The sequence below is a fragment of the Typopeltis vanoorti genome, chromosome 19, assembly GCF_054136105.1.
Source record: "Typopeltis vanoorti isolate ZY-2024b chromosome 19, IOZ_Tvanoo_1.0, whole genome shotgun sequence".
Taxonomy (NCBI): domain Eukaryota; kingdom Metazoa; phylum Arthropoda; class Arachnida; order Uropygi; family Thelyphonidae; genus Typopeltis; species Typopeltis vanoorti.
Window position 1 is genome coordinate 51194958 of NC_143567.1, and position 19135 is coordinate 51214092.

The 19135-nt window shown below is 33.8% G+C and overlaps 1 protein-coding gene across 2 annotated transcripts in view; it reads right to left on the reverse strand.

Annotated features, from left to right (window-relative positions):
* The window catches only part of tefu (Serine/threonine-protein kinase tefu), a 409445-nt gene that overhangs the window by 291126 nt on the left and 99184 nt on the right, over nt 1-19135 (reverse strand). For both annotated transcript variants that reach the window (XM_090409436.1, XM_090409435.1), the window contains exon 10: nt 9194-9317. In XM_090409436.1, coding sequence (XP_090265562.1) covers nt 9194-9317 — 124 coding nt within the window. The remainder of the gene's footprint in view (nt 1-9193; nt 9318-19135) is intronic.

Consider the following 19135-nt stretch of genomic DNA (forward strand, 5'->3'; position numbering starts at 1 on the left):
GAGAGTAGAAGTTCAACTGCAGGCCAGTGAAAATAGCACATTTGAAGCTATCTGGTGTGAGATAGAGGCCAGTATAACAAAATATGCAGTTGGATGCTTCTATAGACCAGGGGATGGAAAAGATGATGGGGGATAGCATGCATTGGCAAATAAGCTTAATGAGTGGAGGGCAAGTAATTATTATAGGGGATTGAAACTATTGGAACATACATTGGAAAAAGGAGAGGAAACATGGGAGGAAGGAAATGGAATTTATGCAGTTACTAAGGAATAATTACCTGAGACAGCATGAGATGGAATATACTAGGGGTTAGAGAGTGCTAGATCTAGTAAATGCATTCTGATAACTTGTCTATAACCAATATGGCCACGGTTCCACCAACTGGTGAGAGTAATCATATGGTCTTGATCTCCGAGGCAGCTGAATGTCGAATTTTCAGTTAAGAGAGGGTATATGTGGAATTATGGGGCTGGGAAGTATGAAAGCTTAGGAGATTGCTTGGATTGGTGTCATGGCATGTGAAACTGCAGGGGCAGAATGTTGATAGTGCATGGGAAGTGGTAAAATAGTGTTTGCGAGAAGTAATGGCAGACTGCATACCTAGAGTCAAGAAAATAAATCAAGCAGGAGTTAAATGGATGAATACCATCATTAAGCTGGAACTGGGAAAAAAAAATTGTCAGGGAAGAAAGGCGACCAGCAGCCACATATGAGCAGTACAAAGCAGAATCCAGAAGGGTAACCAGTGTCGTAAGAAAAGCAAAAGGAGAGTATGAAAAAAAATTAGCAGTTGTAAAAATAATCATAATTTAAAATGATGAATCTTTTTACAATTATTTCTCTATGTTTGTATATTATTAGTTTCATAATACATACGATTGGCACTTGCGATGTACCCATTATTGATACTGCTGTTGTTAAAATGAAATGTAAAGCATTTAAGATTTGATGTACTTACTATATTCTGATAGTTGTAATAATTTCAGTCTTCTTTATTGTAATTCATATCTATTAAATATGTTGAGATATTTGTCATGTTTTGTGAAGACATTCTCTTCACACTAATGAGACAAAGTTACACAGAACTCTGTTATGCAAACTGGAACTGGTGATATGGATATGGCGCTGATGGACAGATACCAAAGAATAATATACGGGGGGGGGGGGGGAAACAATCCAGGAGAAAACAGGTGACTAGTGGTGCACTGTGAGGCTCTATGCTTGAACCATTAATTTTAAATTTTAATTTGTACATAAATCATACAGGGAATGATTTGAGGATAAATATGATGCACAGTTGGTTAGCATAAGAAGACAACATAAAGAGATTCATAATCAATAATATGGGCAACTGGTTTAATGTGGAAAAAGTATCAAGTTATGCATTTTGGAAGAAAAGATTACAAGCTGTGTACCACATTGATTAAAATGTATTTGGGAAATTGATGAAGCCAAGGATTTGGGGATGTTGTTTGTAGACAGATGAACAGACAAAGATAGTTCATATGATTTCTTGATTACTGAAGAATATTAACATGCAAAGATGAGGAAGTTAAGATCCCTGTTATAAGGCTTTGATATGGCCACATCTGGATTATTGTGCTCAGGTTATGATGGCTCTGCTCATCCTCCAAGAAACCTAGATGACTGACTACCTGGGTTTCTTAGGGACAAGCAGAGCAATCGAAACCCACTAAGTAGCTAAGGCACTGTCTAGGGATAGCAATAATTGAAACTCTAAAAATGAATAATTAGATATATTTTATTATTTTATATTGTATTTGTTATCTTAAATGTTTAGAATCGGCTTAATAAAGCATTCATTATAATATGCACAATCATGAACATTCAGATAGCAGTTTATTAATTGTTACTTATGGTCAATATATCAATCACTGTGGCAATATATTCAGACACAGTTTTTGCAATGATTGCTAACAATTGATTGTATATATGTAATCAATGAGTAATATAGTGTTTATTTATGTACAATATTATTAACTTTTCTAGTCCATTGCAACTAAAAAGTATTGATAGCAAAAGAATAATAAATTCAATAAAATCAACAATACAAAAAAAAAAGTTTGTAATCAAGATATGCATTTAGTGAACAGCTTTTTAGAACACTCGCATATGAATCTGATTATTAAGGCTAAATTAATTAGACACAATGAACTTACTATATATGTAAATGACAAAGAAAAATACAGCATTTAATATAAAACACTTGTATTTCATGAGTATCTCATCACATTAGAGTGAAGACAAAAAAAGAATGGACAATTAGAAGCAAGAATGGAATGACAATAGACATTATCAATGTCTATTGTCATTGAAAAAGTGCTATCTTTCTAGAGCTCTCTGGCCAGTGGCATAGCTAGGTTTATAACGCCCTTTGCAAATTCTTAGCTACATTCCTTTTTATTTAGTGTGACAATTATGATAAAAATATCCTGTCATGGGCACCCTTGTCAACAGCCCAATACCATAGCATACAGTAACTGTCTCAGTGGCATAGGAAACTGTAAACACAGTCATTAACACAGCAATAAACAAACTTCGACTACGGACAAAGCAGGCCATGGGTTGCTAGGATGTAGAAGTAAAGAGACAGTTTAAAAAGAATATTTTAGTAAATTAAAAATAAAATAAAATTATACCATTTGCATAAAATTTGATCAGGCAAGCATATTTATTCATAGCTTGATTTAGTTTACAGATTCTTTTTGACATACACTTCTCATATTCGCTTTACGTGAATAATGTATTAAATGAATATATACTCTATATATGAATTTTCTGGAAATGGTATAATTTTTTTTTTTAATTTATTAAATTCCTTATTTTAAACTATTTTTTTACTTTTGCATCCTAATAAACCATGCCCACTGGCTCTTTTACATATTGGCTAAGTTTGTTAATTACTGTGTTAATGACTATGTTTACAGTTTCTCCGAGTGTTCTAATAAAATTATGTGACAGACTGGAAACTGGTAGAAAGAAATACTTCGTAGCGCATATTGTAATTTCATTCTACTTCATGTAATTGTCTGTTCTTTTTGGATCTTCGCTCTGATCATGTGATGAGATCCAATGAATATTTTACATTCTTCTTCTTCTCCCATAGTCCTAAATGAACCGTTGGGTCATTCATGGCTGGTAGGTGATACTCTTTGCTAGCCTCCTCCAGTCGTCTCGGTCTCTTGTTCTTGATGTCAGTTGAGAAAGGGAGGAATTTGTCCATTTTTTTGATGTTATCAGTCCATTTTAATTGAGGTCGGCCCCTAAACCCTTGATCCTGGAAAGATTCCTTCTAGTGCATGCTTTGGAATGCCATTAGCCCTCTCCATGTGTCCGAACCATTTCATCTGTCTTCTTCTGATGACTGCCAGAATATTTTCCCCTTTTCTCCCATCTATTGAGTCAATCAGTTTTCGGACATTTTCATTGGTTTCGTGAGCGGTATAGGGAATTCTCAAAAGTCTTCTGTAAGTTTTCATTTCGAAAGACAGGAGTCTCCTCTCATCTTCCTTCAATAAAGTCCAGGCCTCACAACCATACAAAAGGACAGAATTCACCAAGGTGTCAATTAGTCTTAGTCTGGTTGTGATTGTTATTCTGTTATCTCCTAACAATGGTTTTAACTTCTGTAGGGCCACGGTTGCCTTGGCAATTCGGTTTTTAATGTCGGTTTTTGAACAACCATCTTGGCTCAACGTGCTTCCTAGATAAGTGAACTTCTTTACATTCTCAATTTGCTTATTGCCAATTTGTATCTTTAAGAATTCAATGTCTGATTTTGAGGTTATCATTGTTTTTTGTTTTTTGTAGGTTTATGTATAATCCATATTTTTTTAATGTTCCGAAAACACAGCTGGTTATCTCTTGTAATTCTTCTTCACTTTCTGCCAGAAGGCCAGAAGATCGATATTGTCAGCAAAATGTAAGTTATTTATTCTTAGTCCGCCAACTACTATTCCAGTGTCATATTCATAAAGAGCTTCATCTATGACATATTCCAGAAAACAATTAAAAAGAAGAGGGGACAAGATGCATCCCATCTTACCCCCCTCCGTTCTGCCAGGAACGGTTCACTGCTGTAATTTTTAATTTCAATTCAGTGTTATGTTCTAAAATTTTCCATAATGCCTCGTGCCATATTGAGTCAAAAGCTTTTTGAAGGTCTAAGAAGTTGTGACAAATTATTTTGTTATGTTCTATGTATTTTTTGCCTAGTATGTGTATTGTAAAAGTATGGTCGATTGTACTTCTGGACTTCCGGAAACCTGCTTGTTCATCTGATAGTCTGCTTTCTATTTTCTTTTCGATTCTTGAGAATAGTATTTTTAACAGGATTTTGCTTGGATGACTAATAAGGCTTATTGTTCTATAGTTGCTACATTTATTGCTGTTTCCCTTTTTAGGGATAGGTACAAGGACAGAAGTCCACCAATCAGAAGGCCAAGTCTCTGTGTTTCGTACGTCCTGGAATATATTTAGCAAGGTGTCTATGATGATGATGTCACCTCTTTTGCGTATCAGCTCCACTGTGACACCATCATTTCCCGGTGATTTTCCAATTTTTGAGGAGCTAACTGCTGCAATAACTTCTTTTAATATCGGGTAATCTCCTTCCTCCGAACCACCTGGCAAAATTCCATCCAAAATATCATCGGTCAGTTGAGGGTCCTTTTGAAAAAGCTCGGTTGCGTAACATTTCCATCTATCAATTTATTTTCTGGTTATCCGTGATAAGAGTTCCATTTTCATCTTCTATGCTCCAATTAATTGTGGTTTGGTTAACTTATTGATAATTTGAAAAGCACTTTTAGAATTATTTTTATTTAAGTCCTCTTCTATAATTTTGCATTCATCCAATATCCATAAGTTTCTAGCATGTTTGATTTCTTTTTTAATACTCTTAATATTTTTATACTGTTCTCTATTATCATCACTATTAATATGAGATTTCAAATATCTTCTTTCGTCGCATAGGTCTAAAATATTTTTGGTTATTCATGGTTTATTTATTTTCCTTTTGTATCCAAGGATTTCTTCAGCTGTCTCAGTTATCTTTTGTGAGAAGTATTTGGTTTTAGATTCAATACTATTATATTTCTTGAAGCTTGTGTCAAAAATGTGTTTTAATTTGTATTTATATAGTGTATTTATTTGGGGATCTTTTAATTTTTCTATATTATATCTTTTACGAGTTGATTTTGTAGGTAATCTTTCCCTCATTTTCATATTCACAGTTGCGATGACCATATTGTGGTCGCTGCCAATGTTGGCTCCAGGAAATGATCTGGTTCTTGTGAGGTTGATGGAGTTTTTAAATCTTGTGCTTACAAGGATAAAGTCAATTTGGTTGTGTGTTTTACTATCAGGGGAAGTCCATGTCCATCTTCTGGAAGGTTTATGGGGAAATAGAGTGTTAGTAATGGTAAGTTAATTTTGTGAGGCAAAATTGATCAATTCAAAACCTCTTTCGTTTGTCTCCGCATAGCCATACGGTCCGACAAATGGGAGATAATCCTTGCCGATGTCTGTTCCAATTTTGGCATTCCAATCGCCCTGTACAATCAAAAGGTCTTTTCTATTCACTCTGGTGATTGTTGCATTAAGTTGACCATAAAAACTCCTCTACTTCGGAGTCCTCGTGATCTGTGGTTGGAGCATAGACCTGTATTATGGTGATATTGAGTGGTTTTCCTCTCAGGCAGACTAGAGCAATTCTGCTATTGATAGGGTTGAATTCCAGGACAGAATTTCGTGATGATTTGTGTATCAAAAACCCGACACCTTCTTTTCCACTGCAGTCATATCCAGAGTAAAAAATCAAATGTCCTTCATCTGTTGTAGCTCTCCTGTTTTGGGCCATCGAATTTCACAAAGTCCCATAACAGTCCATTTATATCTTTTTAGTTCATGCTGTAGTAATTTGAGTTGACCTGATTCTAGTAGAGTCCTAATATTCCAAGTTCCGGTCATTAAATGGTTGCGGAGTCTGAATCTGGATCCAGTTTGTTTTAATTTGTAATGTTTTACATTACATTGTTTTTTTAAAAAAATTACTTAATTTACATATATAGTACGTCCATTGAGGTTTTCATGTGTACTTCTGCATGTTTTGTAGAAGAAGCATTCAGGTACATTTTTTAGCATTACATCACTTGCAATAGAAATAGAAGTTTAAGCAGATTCTTTCGAATGTCGAAATGTTTTTTTTTTATATTTAAAAAAAAAAGACTGATGCTTACAGGAAATAAATTAAGAAATCAATTCATGTAAACAACTATCTGGTGTAGCATATAAAAAATATGTGTAACTAAAAAGTGCAATTATCCAGTCAAATCAGTAATCTTTTTCCAGTATTTGTGGAATTTACAGAATTGGTTACACTTGCAGAAAACAGAAACATGAAAAAGATAAATCAGCATCCACATCCATAAGGAATTGTGCCTCCAGAAAAATGGATGCAAATTGAAAACTTCTGGTGCAGAAAAAGTTAGTGGAACTCCTATTCAACATGAAAATATATCAATTTTTACATTCATATTGACTGCACCTACAGAAGATGAGATAGAAGAGGTTGTAAAGGAAGTGGAAACTTCTGCTAAACAGGAAAAATATTTTCAACTACTGGAAGATAAAAATGTTTCAGATCCATTTCTGGCCATTAATTATAGATAATATATTATGTGATGGATTTAACAAAAAAAAAAAAAAAAAAAAGAGCTAGTTCAACTAAAATAACTTTTTCCCATTGACAAATGTTTGCAAAAGTTATCTAATGCATTTTACAGACATATTTTGAAAAACAAAGAGGTAGCTGAATGAACTTGGTTGATTTATTCTATAAAACAAATAGCGCATACAATTAAGTACTTTTTGAATTTCTTTAAAAATGACTACAGAAATTGAAAAAATCTTTCCAACACATTGCAACGTCATGAAAAGTCTCAGTTGCACATATCTAATTTTTTCAACGGGACAAGAAATGAAAACTCACTTAAAATTATAAGCTACAGATTTTGAACAGCAATATCAAATTGATGTGTAAGAAATTAAACACTGGAAAGCTTTGCTTGTCCGTTTCTTCTTCTTCTTCTTCATTCCCACTCAAGTAGCAGATTAATCTCCTCCACTGTTCTGTAAAGGCCATTTTAGGTCTGTTTAGGTCTCCCCCTTACTTCTTTTGCCTAATGGCTTCATCCCCAGCACTCTCCTTCTCACATAACTTTTATTTTGTCACGTAATACGACCAAACCACCTCAAGTCTTGATTCCCTAATCTTTCCAGATACTTGGGTTAACTTCATTGTTCCCATGCTCAGTGAGTTTTTGATCTTGTCCAACCCTGTTACACCACTTTCAAGTCTCAGCATTCAAATTTCAGTTACATCCATTCTCTTCTACCATCACTTGGTCATCTGTCAGGTCTCATTGCTATATATCAGTGTAGGTCTTACTACCATATTGTAGAGATCTTTCCTTTCAACTTACTAAACACCTTTGTATCATACAAGATACCTGAAACCTTTTCCCAATTTATCTGCCCCTAATAATTTGAACAATAGAATCCCATAATTTATCCTTTAGAGGAGCAATTCTCAAAATGTGGTCCACTGTCCAATAAAGGGCCACAGTTTTCCTAGTAGGCCGTGAGATAATTTTATTAGTAAATAATTTTTTTTTATCTTAGTTTGTAAATTTTTAGATATAGTTTAGAATATGATATATTACAAATCTATTAATTAAAAAAGTTCTTTTATATAATTCATTTTAATATAATTCTGTATAGCATGTTGCAAAGTATGAATAAGATATGAGAATACACCATTTTTTTTACTTATTTCCTTGAATTTAGGGATGGTATATAGCCTAACAGCAGCCCTGGGGATAAGGAAGTGGTGGATAGTCCTGAGGTGACTGACCATGATGGTAAGTAATGTGGAATGCTCCTTACAATGATGGAATGAGAGTTTGTGAGTTGCAAAAGATGGGTGAGAGGTGGATAAGAGGAGATATGATTATGATAAAAGGGTTTCGTAGGATTGAAGCAGAGAAAATATTTCAACACTTCGCTAGAAGAGGACCAAAGAAGGGGATCATCCCTTGAAATTGAGCAAGTGTGTTGTTAATAAGGGTGTGAGAACTAAATTTTTCACTTGGATAATTGTCAACAATTGGAATGTGTTGCTAGAGTCTATTGTAGAAGAGGCATCATAGATATCATATACATGATTTGGCTTTTCTGTGATGAGTCTCTGGACTCTATTGAGATAATCATATAATAATAATAATAATAAAAACAATGGAACCTTAAAAGTGAATTAATAAAAGGTGACTTAAAAATGAACTAATAAAACACAAATAGAGAGATGACCAAATGGTGATTATTTCTATTAGTTTGACATTAAAGATACCCATTAAGTGTACACAATCAACATACTATGGAGAAAATATCATTCATTTTCATTACAGTTTTGCATTTAAAGCTAGGTGTATTCATACATGATTCAAGGATTTCAAATGGAATAATAACATATATGTACATATAAAGTCCGGGATCAAGGGTTAAGGGCCGACCTCGATTAAAATGGACTGATAACATCAAAAAATGGACAAATTCCTCCCTTTCTCAACTGACATCAAGAACAAGAGACCGAGACAATTGGAGGAGGCTAGCAAAGAGTATCACCTACCAGCCATGAATGACCCAACGGTTCATTTAGGACTATGGGAGAAGAAAACATATAAAGTGTGTGCGCATTTATGTATACACACAAAATAAACAAAACAAAACATAGTGAATCTATCCTGTGGCTCATATGAATATCAGTGAATGGATATTCACTGATTTTCATATAAGCCAAAGGATGGATTCACTCAATGAATATTCTTTACATTCAGTTCTGATACACACGCTATGGAGTGGGAGGAGGGGGAGAGAGAGAGAGAGAGAGAGAGAGATGTAATGAAAAGCATCAAGCTTCATTTTTTAACATTTTTATTGCAAAGAAATTAATTTTCATAAAATTATTTCAACAAGTAAGTGAATGAATGTGTTTGCACTATCATCAAATAAACAATTGAATTAAATTTACCATGTAGTACCATTATATTATGCTATATAGTAAACCAAAATAAAATGCAGTAACTAGTAAATTATAATTGAAATACAACTTACTCTGCAAACCTTCAACTAGCTTTTGAATTTCACTTCTTCTTGAAACCAACTGAGAGTAAAGATGTTGCAGTTCTTCAACTCCTTTTGCATATGTTTTGGAAGAATAAAGAAATTTTTCTATTTCCTAAAATTAAATATTTAAGAATTGTAAATCAGAAAATTACTAAAAAATTCAATTTTGGGGAAAAAAATAAATATAAATATTAAGAAATAAATACCTAATGGAGAAGCACTTTGGTTTTCATATCACTTTTACTTCTAAAGTTATAAATTAATGAATTTAAGATATAAATCATTATTTAAGAAAAGCCTGTGTAGCTCAGTAGAAGTGGTGTTTGCACTCTATGGCGCTTGACCACACGACGAAAGGCGTTCAAATCTAGTCGGCAACTAGAGGAACTTTTTTCTAAGCCTTTTCTCGACCAGTTCCCAAGTTAGTCGATCTCTGGCACAGGCTAGCGGGTTTTTTCTCCTGGAAACTCGGGTTTTTCGTCTCGTTAACTCAAGAAAATCGGCCGTCGAACCCACACTATTTTCAGACATTAAAAATATTGTGTTAGGGTTAGGCACCATGAGATGGCAGCACTTGCTAGCCACCTTCTTCACTGCCTACTGATTAATTAGTGATAACCTTGAGCCAGCTATCTCTGATTGGCTACCAGTGGAGATTGAACTGTCCACTCAGTCTCCAAAAGTTAGATAGGGCTAAACGGCCTCGCCTATTCCCTATATACAGGAACAAAAAGGTGTTAGCTGATTTGATTAGATGATCATTATTTAAGTAGAAGGTAGGTGAAGAATATATTGTATTTGTGTTCTTTACAGTTCTGTTGGGTAAATTTAAATGTGACTCATTTAGATAAATTTATCCCATGTAAATTATGATAGTGTGTTAAACAGCTCTTTAAAATTCATAGTACTGGTTATTTTCCATAATTCTTAAGCCATAATTTAATTACACATTATCTTATTTTAATGAATATATAATTTGTTTTTCTTAAAACATTATATTAATAATAACTTTATACAATTTATTTAAGTTAGCAAATATATATTTAAATCAGGATATTTATTATTTTAGCATTAACCCAACTGAAAAGAGCTACAGAATTTTCAGAATTCCACATGAGGAGGGAGGGAGGGAGGGAGGGAGAGAGAGAGAGAGAGAGAGAGAGAGAGATCCTTTGTTATTTGAAATGACATTCAGTTTATCTCCTAGTTGAGAGACAACTATTAATCCTTGACTAGTCACAGCTATAGTGTACACCAAGCATGTCAAACTCAAAGGCTAATATGGGCAATAAACAAGGTTTAAATTTATTTGCATCAATAAACAAAAACTTCAATTTTCATAAAAAAGCAGGTTTATTTTGAAAAGTACAGTATAAAAAAAGAACAACGATAAAACTGATGTTTTCTCCCTGATACTTGGCATCTCTTCTCTGCTACTATCTTTCCTACTTCGGGGGAAATCTTGTTTGCAGTGATTACTTTCAAAACTGATCCAAGGTGAATGTCAGTAATTCCGGATCTGACAGGAGACTTATTTCCCTTCATAATTGTAAATAATTGCTCACACCAATAAGTACTTCCAAACATGGATATAATTTCATATGCGAATTTTCGAGTATTTTTAAATCTGGTAGGTAAATATTTGTAAAATCCAGGCATACCAACTTCACTGAATTTTGCCTTCAAATCTGAATCGCATTGGATCTCAATTACCTCCATTTGCATTTGATTAGGTACTGATTCAATATTTATTGAAAAAATCGAAGAAAACAAAGAAAACTTGTCTTCCAAAAATTTAAAATCTGCAAACCTTGTTTCAAATTCAGTTCTAAGGCTTACAATTTTTTCTGCATATTTTTGATATGATGCAGTTTCACTTAAACTTGATTTGTTCATGTTGCATGTTGGAAAGTGCGTTAAATCTTCATTTTTCAACTGCTTTTCCCAAAGAACTAGTTTACATTTGAATGCCTTAACTCGGTCACACATGTTCGTAATGATCTGATCTTTTCCTTGCAGTTTTAAATTTAAATCATATAAGTGTTTTGTTATATCAACTATGAAGGATAAATCTTGCAACCATACTGTGTCAAAAAACAGGCTTGTGTCTTTATTTTTAGTTATTAAGAACTGACATATTTCTTCTTTCAAGTCGCAGAATTGTTTAAGAATCTTCAAGCAGGATAGCCAACATACCTCGGTATAGTAAGACAAACCGGAATATTTGCTGTCTAATTCACTTAAGAAAGCAGAGAACTGTCGCTGATTTAAGCCTCGAGATTTTATGAAATTAATGATTTTTTTGATAGATGTCAACACATTTTCCATGTTTATTACTTTCGCGCATAATACTTCTTGATGTATAATGCAATGCGTATGATGAATCTTGGATCCGTCATAAATTTCACTTTGTTTTTTTTTTGCAGTAATGCCACAAAATCATTGTTTTTTCTGGTCATAGAAGGAGCTCCATCTGTAACTACAGAAGTTAATTTTGACAGAGGTAGATTGTATTTTTTGCAGAAGTTCAAAAACACAATTAAACATATCTTGTCCTGTACTAGTGTTATGCACTGGTACTAGTTCCAATAATTCCTCAAAAATGTTGAAATCCGTGTCGCAAGCATGAAGAAACACAGCTAATTGAGCTACGCCCCCAATGTCCGTACTCTCATCACAGACAATGGAAAAAGCTTCAAAACTAGATGATTTTGCTTTAATCTGAACACTTAAATTGTCTGCCAAATCAGTAATTCTTTCTGCAACTGTATTTCAAGACAAAGAGATTGTTTGAAAAGCCTTCATATTTTCAGGACAAATAATTTCTGCAGCTTTAATTAGACATTCCTTAATGAAATCACCTTCAGTAAAAGGTTTTGAGTGTTTAGCTATCAATTCCGACAAGACATAGCTTGCATGCACTACCACTTCACTTTCTGGTGATACTTTAGTAAACACGAACTGTTGTTTTTTAAGTCCCGACTTGAGCTCTTTCAAATTTTCTTGTCTCATTAATCCCTCGTAATTATCATATTTGATTTATGTTGTTCATAGCGATGATTAATGTTGTATAACTTTGGTACACTGATAACATTATTACATATTAAGCAGATATTTTATTTTTTACTTCACAGCAAAAATACTCCAATTCCCACTTTTCGTGGAAATTTCGATGTTCATTAATTTTTTGTTTATTACCATCACTGGTTTCAATAGAGACATGCTGAATATTTTAATAAAAACTGATATTTTTTCTTGAACATCAACTTACCAGACACTAAATAACTGCATAAATTAATAAGCGTAACATAAATAAACTTATTTTTCTCGTTCACCGAAAGCGAAATATTTCCTGTTGCGCACACCAAACAAGTCAGTTCAAACAAGACTGATGACTAGATGTGGGCGTGGCACGTGATAGTAGGTATATAATCGGCTGGTAGAAATAGTGGGGGAAATGGTTCCCTGCATGTAAAGGAAATGCATGCAACACGACTAAATGTAGTAATCACTTTCATTGGCAAACGTTTGTCTGGGCCACAAAAATATTCATCGCGGGCTGTGAGTTTGACACCCATGGTGTACACCAGTGGTCTCCAAAGTGGGTACGCAAGTCGATATGTGGGAGGGGGGGGGGGGGGTATGCCAAAAAAAAGTTTTATATTGATAGGAAAAAAATTAAGTAATTAATTAAAGATAAAGAATATTGCTTTCTTTCATCAATTAAACATATATCTAATATAGACAAAGACATTATAAAGATCCTGTAAACTTAAATTTGCGAGTAGCGCACATTGGGCGACTTTGCACACATAATCATCCATGGCAAAGCTGTCATTTTTTTTAAAACTAGGGACAAGACCAACTAGAGAAGGAAAATTGCTTAGTTATCCTGCTATCTACAGATGACACCACAGTTGTATTAATTATTTGACTATTATAGTAAGTTTAACGATTTTTTAGTATATATTGTTTCTGTGCAATTCCAATGCTTTTTGTGCTTACTTTTACGTTTACACTAGAAATAGTGAAGTAATATTATCAAAATTGCTTACATTTTTTAAAAGTGTTTGATATTATCAATAGTAAATGAATTATATTTAAATTTTACAAATTAATCCTCACAAAATGGATAAATGGTTAAAAAAATTTCCTCCAAAGAAACTGTGAATTGAAGATAATTATGATAGTACTTCTACATCAGACGAACAACAAGGAAAAAGATAGGATTGATTCTTCTATTCAAACAAAGTCGTTATCGGTCAAATTAAGTGATAAAAACATTAATCTGAAACTTAACAAAACCTTGCCCAAGAAAGTTCGAAATTATCAAGAAGACTACTTGAAATGGGGATTTACATCGATGATAGTCAACAATGAACCTCGGCCTACATGTGTATTGTGTCATGAGACGCTATGTAATGGAAGTATGAAACCATCATTATTAGTAAGACACTTAAAAACTAAACATCCTGAACATGAACACAAATCTTTACAATTATTTGAACGATGTTTGAAAATATGTAATTCTCAATCCAACAACTTAAAAAAATTCACTAAAATTAATAATAAATATTTGGAGGCATCTCTTGAGGTTGCATTCTTAATTGCAAAAGACCAAAAGCCACACACCATTGGGGAAACACTTGTACTCCCAACCGCCATAAAAATGGTAGAAATAATCCATGGAAAAGAATATGCAGATAAATTAAAATGTATTCCCTTATCAGCAAATACTATTGGTAGATGTAAAGAAATCATTGCAGATAATTTAAAGAAGCAACTATTAAAACAAATGACTCAATATGGGAAATTTGCTATACAGCTTGATGAAAGCACAGATGTTGCCAACATGTCTCAGTTATTGGTATTTACTAGATATTATTTTAATAATGAATTACACGAAGAACCACTTTTTTGTGAGGCAGTTCAGGAAAGATGTACAGGGGAAGATATCTTCTCAACAGTAAATAACTTCTTTGTTAAAAACAATATTTTGTGGAAAAACTGTTTAAGCATAACTAGTGATGGAGCAGCTGCTTTAATTGGTACAAAGAAAGGATTCAAAGGAAAAGTAACCGAAATAGCACCACATGTCAAATTCATTCATTGTATTATCCACAGGCAAGCTATTGCAGCAAAATAAAATGCAGCCTGATATACACAAAATACTGCAGGATGTATAGTTAATTTTAATCAATATAGTTAATTTTATAAAAATGAGGCTTTTGAATAGTAAAACATTTACAGTACTATGTCAAGAGATGGGCAGTATCCACGAAAATCTTCTATACCACACGGTGGTTCGTTAGTTATCTCGAGGAAAAGTGCTTAAGAGAGTTGTGGAACTAAAAGATGAGTTACGCATTTTCCTACTGGATAAAGATAAGAAATTTGCAGATCTTTTCAATGACGATAAGTGGTTATTAATACTATGCTACCTAGCTGATATTTTTGATAAAGTAAACATGCTTAATTTGTCTCTTCAAGGAAAAGATAACATTTTAACAATGAATGAGAAAATAACTGCATTTCGAAAGAAAATGGTGCTGTGGAGAGAGAAATTTGAAAAGGGATGTTTAGAAATGTTTCCATCTTTATCTGATTTCGTTACAAAAAATAATGTAAATGTAAAACAAACAAAAAGTCTAATATCTGCACAGTTAAAAAGTTTAGAGACATATTTTTGTAACTTATTCACAGATCTTCCTGGTGAAGAATTTCAATGGATTTTATACCCATTTGCAGAAAATGTAAAAATTGACCACCTTCCGATTATTTTTCAAGAGCAATTAATTGACATTAGATACAACACAACTTTGAAAAACGAATTTCAACAGTAATTTCTTCACAATTGGTGGATGGGACTGAAGTCTGAGTATAGCAATTTAGTAAACACAGCAAATGATGCACTCCTACCATTTGGTTCTACGTATTTATGTGAGGTATCATTTTCTGCGATGAGGTATTAAAACCAAATATTGAGATAAATTAAACTTGGAACCAGACCTTTGTATCGCAGTATCAGAAGCCATCAAACCAGAATTTCCAGAAATTAAGAAAGAAATGCAAGGCTATTGTTCACATTAAATATTGTAATAAATATGTTTGTATGCTGTTAATAATAAAAATAATGTGCAAAAATATCTAGTGTTTTTAATTATTATATGATGATACAAGGCATATTTCCTCTTTATAATACTCATTACAATAGATTTTTGCTCAATCAATTGGGGGTACGCTCTATTTATTTTTTCTGTCTTGGGGTATGCGATCAAAAAAGTTTGGAGACCACTGGTGTACACAATAAAATATCTAGCCATGCACCCAGTAAATATGAAAAAATGAACTTTTTTAAAATTTGAACATTAAAAGTAGTTCATTGTTTAATGGTGAATTTAGAACTATTTTAATATTCAACTAATTAAACATGCTTATTTGCTCTAGTTAACATCCCCACCAAAATTTATATGTGGCACTAGTGTTGCGAGTAAACACAGTGGTAGATTTGAGCTTGTTAAAAAAGTGTTTTTTAATTAGCGTATAGTGTGTCTTTTTTTTTATTGCAAATTGTGATACAATGTTTTTCAGTCTGGATACAAGTGTCCTTCAGTAGTGTTGGAATTTTTGTTGTTTATTTTGTGTTTTGCTAATTGTTTATTCTTACTGCTTCCGCTTCTGAAAATGGTGTCCACAAAGAAGCTCACATCAGCTGCATGGAAAGCTTCGGTACGATGCACATTGAGTTCTGCATTTGCATTTTTTGCAGTGGATGCATTGTGTAAACTGATATATGTATGCACCAAAAAATGTGAATGATTTGTGGACTTTTGAAAAAGTGAAAAGAAGAAAAGTATTAACATATGTGAAAAGTATCTTGATAGATCAGAGACATTAGAAATGGGAGCAAGAGTCGGGACTGTATTAGAAGAGCTTATGCAAGATGTGAAAATGAAAAGTGAAATGAAACATCTGGAAGAGGATATTAAACATCTAAAGAAGAGATTGGCTGATGAGAATGAGGAAGTCAGTATTATGTCAAAGGATAGTCGTATAACATTGTATGAGGACTCTATCATTAGAGGTGTGATGATTAATAAAGTATATAAAACATGCTTTCCTGGTAGAACAATGAAGCAAATAAATGAAATGCAGAAAAGGAAGGAGCAGGCATCAAAATTCGTGGTAGTCATGGCCACAAATGACTCAGTTGGTGAAAAAAAGAGAATGCTGATAGAGACTTGAGGAAGATGTGGCAGGTAAAAGATAATAGTGTTCGTGAAAAAGTCATTAGAATGTTGCCCAGATACGACAATGGTGAATTGAGAAGGAGAGCAGAGATAATGAATAGTAAGATGTCTGAGTTGTGTGAGGCACAGGGGGTTCAATTTGTAAATCTGTGAAGTGAATTTGAATGAAAAGTTGGAATGCTTTAAAGTTGATGGATTGCATTTGGGGTTTGGTGTTGGGCATTTAGAAAGGCTATTGTTTTCTGATGAAGGTACAGAGTCAAGAAATTAATGCAAGAAAGTAAATGATCAGAGTCTACTTGTGCAGAAGGAAAGCATAACTAAACAGATTTTGTGATAGGAGGAAGATGGATACAAGACTGAAGATGTGCTTGCAGCAGCAGAAGGTGAGGATGAAAGAGGTAGGAATGGAAATCAGAGAAAAAGTGGTTAGACCGAAGAGACAGGTGTATAGTATGGCAGTTAGAATAGAGAATGTTGGTACTGGTAGTATGGCCTGAAAGACACAGGGATTGTTATGTTTGTACACAAATGTAAGGAGTATTCGAAACAAGAGAGCTGAATTTGTTGCATTGATTGATTGAGTTAGTATGTCCAAAGATAACTGGAATAAGTGAAACTTGGTAGTCTGAGGAGTATGTGATGACAGGAACAGAAATAGAAGGATATATAACTTTCCGGAAAGATAGGAACGTGAATAGACGAATGGGAGTGGTGTTAATGATTGCAGAGGTATTGTGTCCACAAAGTGTAAAAGTTGATAGGCACAGGGCCGAATCAACACCTTCTTGGGCCCCTGGCAGGAAGAGAAATGCGAGACCCCTATTACATTTCCTAATGTTCAGTAATAATAATAAGATACTCACTGATTCTGAAGTCCCAAGTAATTCCATTGGTGGATATGAAGTTGGGTATTCGAAACAAAAATAACACAACAATTCACTCCTTCCCACCTACATGCTTCCTCATAGAAAAACTAACATTATAACGTGACTTTTCTACATTTTGATGTGGCAAAATCATGTATTAAGTCATCAAAGTTAACTAAATATATGAAGAGCCAAAGGCTTCAAATCAGCAACATACAACTTGTTTAAGTTAAGGGATATTACATCCCATATGGTTTCTTAGCCGAATAAGAAACTCAAAAGAGTTTCATGCTGAATATAGAAATTATATAAAGTTTGGCGATTCCAAGAGTAAGCAAATACCTGGATAGCAGCAACTGACCCTTAAGGTAGTGCAAGCTGAGACAACTCATAGCAAAGGTGGAGCAAGCTCCGATCACTATTCTTGATATTTACCCATAATGTGAACTTAGCTCCTAGGAGCTGTATTACTGTTCTACATTATGAGAGAAGGTCACTACCCAGACCGGTTTCAACCTTCATTGAGGTCTCATCAGTGAGTAGGTAGACCTAATTAATACCAAGTTTGTAGCGAACAGAACTTACATTCCTTCTATGAGAATTGCCAAGTGGTGTCCTAATAAATTACTAAATATATGAAGAGCCAAAGGCTTCAATTCGGTGACATATAACTTGTTTAAGTTAATATGAAACTCTTTTGAGTTTCTTATTCGGCTAAGAAACAATATGGGATGTAATATCCCTTAACTTAAACATCAAAGTTAATATTTTGTAAAATCTCATATTCAATGCTCATTAAACTTAGGTGGTTTATTGTGACTGTGCCATGCTGTTTCTTAATTCATTTGAACTATAATTTCATTTTAGTTCACAATATGAGAATGGGGCCCCCTAAAGAGCAGAGCCTCCGATGGCTGCCAGGTTCGCTGTTACTTTAAATCAGCCCTAGATAGGCACGCACAGATTTTGAATCTGTGTGGTGTGAAGTTGAAATTAACAGGCTAGTATATCTGATAGGATGCTGTTATAGGCCAGGAAACATAGAGAATACTGACTGCAAAATGTTTAGGCAAATTGGTTAGACGTAAAAAGATGATGATCCTGATGGGAGACTTTAATCATAGGAATATAGAATGGAAATAGAAGATAGTGCATGGGAACAAGAAGACTGATTTTGCTGAATTTCTGAGAGATAAATATTTTAACAAGCATGTGAGTGAAGCAACTAAAGGATTTAATGTTTTGGATTTGGAGATAACTTCACAAGATGTAGTTGTTAATGAGGTACTGACAATGCCGCCAATTGGTGAGAGTGATCAGAAGATACTTGTTTGGGAAGTGATGAAAAAAGAAAAAGTTTCTGCCAAAAATGGATATTTGTGGAAGTATAAAGTGGGTGATTATAAGGAGCTCCGTAGTCAGCATCAGTGTAAAATATCACGAGAAACAAGTTTTGTTTAATGGATTTTCACTAATTATTTTACAATTAGAATTTTGTCTAGAATAATAAAATATAAGAATGTACTAAGTAGCTGCAATAATAAAAGAATTGTAAAGATGTATATGATGTTAAAAGTACACCTGCACTAAAGAAATATTACTAAGAGCTTAAAAAGACATAAGTCGGATTAGCGCCGAGCACCAAAAAGATCATAAGGTCAAAGCCTGCAATGACGTAGGTTCATTCAATGCTCGTGGCTAATCCTGGAATGTTCCGAATTGAGAACAAAGAACTGTGATTTGAATAAAAGGGCAATACAGCACGTGGTTGGGGGCTTTTTTCGACCTGTGGCTGACTTTCTGGACTTTAG